General features: G+C 39.0%; 1 protein-coding gene across 1 annotated transcript; it reads right to left on the bottom strand.

The window, feature by feature from the left end:
- Positions 1–4,596: 4,596 nt before the first annotated feature.
- On the bottom strand, positions 4,597–4,965 carry LOC144714817 (pEARLI1-like lipid transfer protein 1). The gene has a single exon (XM_078589611.1). The coding sequence runs from the start codon at positions 4,963–4,965 to the stop codon at positions 4,597–4,599; it is 369 nt and encodes a 122-aa protein (XP_078445737.1).
- Positions 4,966–5,362: the final 397 nt, after the last annotated feature.

The raw sequence follows: 5,362 nt of genomic DNA on the forward strand, positions 1-5,362 counted from the left end.
CTTCTAGGACACGAGGTGTAGCTTGGCACCCCACGTGTCGAAGTCTCGACCTATCGATTGGGTTAAATCGATCCGACATTAATTAATCTATATGATGATATAGTTAATTAATTTGGAAGGCCAATAAAGGTTATTGGGCCGCTGGAGTCGTTAACTAGACTGATACATGGGCCTAGAGGGTCACACGCAAATAATCTTTTGGGCGTTGGAAGATATACTTAAGTTTTGGGGGTTTTATGAAAAATACCCACTTAGTATAAATAGGGGAAGGCCTTGAACGAAATTCACCCAGGCCAGAATTGTTCTGGGGCCTTCCCCTTCTTCTCCACTCTCCCCACACCCCCTCTCCACCCCTGATGTGATCGGGACGACGTAACGACGCCGACGGAGATTGAATGGGGCTCGTCTACGAGAAGGAGGAGATCCGACGTGCCGAGGATTGCGTGGATACGTCTAGAGGCTGCACAGTTGAGCAGCTCGACTCGTCTCGCTCTGGGATCGAAGAAATCATGAATCGGATTCGTGTAAAGGTACGTCATTTTAATGGTTTTGTTGATGCCGTTCGATTCGCAATTACGTTTTCCGCTGCGCATCGTTTTGTGTTGCTCATCCATCTCAAGGCCACCAGAACCCAACAAAGATAGTATCATCTGCCACGGTATAAGAGGAAATTGGCTCAAGGAATATAATGCAGCTAAATCCTTGGCCAAGATAGTAAGGATATTGGAGAAGGCATACGCGAATCAATCCCATTACACATCAGTACTAATCAAATGAAGGATTAGGGTTTGAAGGTCAAATATATCCTAAGTCATTCAACAGTCTCACATTTATTAAATATTATACTTATCCTGTAACTGATGATGGTCAAAGTTCCATGAGAGAGTTCAAACACTACTCAATATCTTATAGGCTATGAGGTGTAGCTTGGCACCCCACGGGCTGGAACATAACATATTAAATGGGTTAAATTAACCATTATTTAATTAGTTGATATGTTGATATAGTCAAAAAATATGGTTGGCTACTAAAGTTATTAACTAAAATGATATATGGGCCAAGAGGATCACACATATAAGATCATAGGGTCATTGGTGAACAATTTTTACTTAATGGACTTTTATGGAAATCCTTTTGTGAAATATAATAGGGGAAGGGGCACCAATTTTTGGCACCCATGCCCCCCTCCCTCTTACTCTTCAAGAGGAGAGTCTTCATGGTGAAAAGGTCGGCAATGATTCCATGAAGAGTTGAAGAAGAAGAAGAAGTGGAGATTGATGAGCAACTTGGTTGCATTGAAACTTCTTGAGGACACGCTCATGAACAGCTTTAGAACAATCTCAAAGAGAGCAAGTCAAGGGTGGAACAAATTTCCTACAAGGTACATATGGTGTATTATGTTTTAGAGATTTATTTGGAATATATCAATGCTCCTGTTGCACAGAAATACATTTTCAACCATTCGATCAAGGTAGTAAGACCTAACAGAAGATGCTTCAATAGACATGGCCAAGGTAGTAGGTATATTGGACAAGTCATTTTGTAATGATCCTCATTACACATCGGTACTAACTACATGGAAGGGTAGCGTATGATAATTAACTATACCTCAGGTCATTGGGGAGTCGCTCACAGACAAATGATTGTATACATATAGTAACCAACGATGGTAAAGGTTCCATTGAAGAGTTCACATAATTCTGAATATGATGTAGAGATCGAGATGTAGCTTAGCAACCCATAAGCTGGAAATTATCATATCATTTGAGTTAAATCAATCCTTGATTAGACTATATATACATGTCAATAAATCTATATGTCAATATAGTAATTAATAAAGTTGGCCAATAAAAACTGTGGGCAAGAAAGTCATTGACTATATGGATACATGGGTCAAGGCCATCCCACACATACTATTAGTTGTACACTGTAGGATATACTTTGTTCAAAATAATTTTTTCTAAAAACCCTTTAATAAGCATAAATAAGGGGAAACACCTATTTTAGGTGTTCATACCAGTTAGATCTACGTTCCATTGAAGAGTTGGGAAACAAGGAATTAAGATCCAAGACACATTTGGTCTCTATTTTTCAATAGAAACCAATCACGTGAATGGGTTTAAAGCACTCTCTCATGGAGCAAGTGGAGGAGGGAAAAAATGCACTATAAGGTAGTTTGATGACTCTTATTTCATATATCGATTCAGAATATGACGTCTGCAGCCATGAAACATAATTTTTCAAGATCAAAATCATTTCGTCGTAACCCAACAAAGTAATAAAGCAAGAAAACCTTCTGAAGATAAATTTATAGAAAAGTAAAAGTCTAGATCAAATTTGGATCTGTATTAAGAGAATAAAATGATAAGCATCCAATTAAAATGATATTATTTGAACTAATTTTTAAGAACTGATATAAGTTTTCTAAAATAAAAAACATTAACTATGAATGGACATTTTAAAATTTTAGCTCAAGGTACATTATAAAGCTTTTGTAAAAGATAGAAATTCTATTTTATATTCAAGGAGCATAACTGAGTTCATGTACGTTCTCCAGTGAAGCTATGGACTTTTGTTTTGAATATCATAGTATTAACGGCTGTCAAAGGGTTCAGAAATAATTCTGTCCAGAATATTCTAAAGAAATATTGAATGATCGCATATTATTAGAAGCATTACTAAATATCTATCTTTATGGATTATAAGAAAGAAACTATTCCTATACCAAATTTATTTGTGAATCATAAATACATTTGTACTTCAAGTATTTCAACAATACTAGTTAATAAATGGCATCCTTCAAGGGGATTTTTAGAGGAATACACTGCAGTAAATTAGTCAAAAACTAATACAACAAATCCAAAAGCACATAAGAATTGTGGCAGAAAAATACAGCTTATTTTCTTGTGAAACTGGATTTCAAGTTCCAAAGGTATTTATCCGATTTCTTTTTTGTCAATTCTGCATAAATGAAACTATAAATTAAGGATTTAACTCAATATTATAATGAGATAAACTGTTAATTTACCCTATCTTCATTCCGAGGACTGGGGGCTAGGACTTAATATAGTTATAACTGTAGAGAAGAAGTATTGACGGACATGATTATGTCAAGACGGGAACTAGATAAACAGCTACGAAGAAATGTGGGCAGGTTATAAATGACACACTATATATTATTATTAATGGAAGTCAATGTGTACAAATATATAGGTAAAATACAATCTTAGTTAGCTCTTTCTGAAGAGGAGTCATCAACTGGGAAAAGCCAGAACAGCAGTGACGTGGACCATAAATAAACATGAGCTAGTAAAAACTAAACATGTACCCTTATTCTAGTTAGGAGATTAGCAGTCATTACTCAAAATAGGATTAAACATAGATAGGATCTAACCCTGACATTTCATCTTATTTTAGCCGTTAAACATAGATAGGACGGCTACTATTATAACAGAACTATCTTTCTATTATAACGGGAACTTAGACTATATAAATACAAACTACTGTAATCGTCTACGCATGGAATAATACAAACCGTCACCATTCTGTCTTTTCTCTCTCTTTTCTTCTCCTCTTATCTCTTCTTGTTCTTGAGCGATACTTTCATTTTCCTTGGTGTCTTTCTCTCTCTTTCTTCCTACTCGTCATCCGACTTCTCCTAAATCATGTGTTCGTCTTTAAATCTTTCACCATTTTGGTCGTTGTTAACGCAATTTAATTTTATTGATAAAATGACGCGTCTAATATTTCTTTTAGTATGCAGACTCTCGTCGGAAGGATGGTACAGTGTCTTCAGAGTTTCATCGTACGTACTCCTTATATAGAATCGTATGGTAATCAGTCGCATACGGTGATTAATATTCAAATGCAACTCGTCCATGGGGATCCTGTCGTCGCTTTTACTGGAGACTAAAAAGCTTTGGCGTAAGATCTTTTTAACTACACCATTCCCAACTTACTCAGTGCCGGGAGATATTGGAAATGCTTTTAATTCACAACAACCAGAAGTAGGGCTTACAATATCTTTAAACAGTTCACGCAGTTTTACTACGAATTCGTAGTGGTCATATATTTATGTACGAGTCTTTAAACGTCTTTAATAAGTTAAAGTTTGTTGGGTCCTTCTTTATTCTCTTCAATAGTTGGTCACCGCATAAATAGTGTTTTTAATTCGGATTCATCTTTCGTTCCAAACTGAAATGGGGCGGACCTCAACCTCTACCAGATGGAGAGCACCAGATGGTGTTACGGATCTTCGATTAAGAAGCAAGATGCTGGAACGAATGTCTGGGACCTAGTTAGTGCACGATTCGTAGAGTTCCTTTACAAAGTCTCTAATAATACTCTAGCATCTTTGTTGGCACTTCCCGTAATGCTTGATTCGCCCCCAACAGTATCCGGACCGTCGTGTTGTGTACAGTCACTCGAGCTTCGTCACTAATAGAAAACGTTTTATTTCCAGGATGCCCATCCAAGCTTTATTGTTACGACAAACGAGACCACCTGAGAAGACAGGGCATCATAGGCGCACAACACATACAACAAGTAGCTTGATTGCAGACGACACAAAACGCGCTACTCCTGGTGGGGGGTCTCCTACGGACAGGCGAGACCAATCGGTACATCCCTGCCGCACAGGCGGATGAGGAGCCCAACGTCTCCTGGGATTGAGAGGCCGATCCCAAGAATGTTAGCCTTAATGCTCACGCACAGGCATGAAATCGCATCGCTCACGGGAACTGAATTTATGACAGCGCAGCACCCTCTTGTTTGCGACGGTTGTATCCCCAGTAACTTGAACAAGCTGACGACCGTACCGCAAAGCGCGAGGTTCAGAGTGTTGATAACACAGGATATGAGGTTCGGAGGCGGTGAAGGACTGGGAGACGGTTGGCCTACGACAAGCGTGGCCAGCAGTAAATTAGCCAGAACCAGAGTTGCCATGAACTGCGACTTTGAGGCCATGACGAATGAATAATACGACCAAGCTGCTGCCGAGGTTCAAAGGGGTTGAGTGCCGTGATTGATGCGCGGTGCTACCATTCTTATACTGAATGAGTGGGACACTGGTGTTAAGGGGTACAGTACGTCTTTAAACCGCGCGAAATTTCGCTGGGCAGTTGCCAATTTGAAACGGACCATCGAGGACAAATTCTCGTGCTTGATAGATGAATCACGATAATCGTCTAGACAGAGGAAGCGTGTGGATATCGCCCAGATCTCTACTGTCCGGATTTGCTAGTTGGTGAAAGGCGAAAATAAATAGGAATATTTTTAAGGCTATGACAAAGCGGTGTCCCTCTCCTGTCTTGAACGGCAGTGATAGAATAAATCGATTGCTGGGTGGGTATCAGCTCGCCGG

Source organism: Wolffia australiana, chromosome 18 (assembly GCF_029677425.1).
Source record: "Wolffia australiana isolate 7733 chromosome 18, ASM2967742v1".
Taxonomy (NCBI): Eukaryota; Viridiplantae; Streptophyta; class Magnoliopsida; order Alismatales; family Araceae; genus Wolffia; species Wolffia australiana.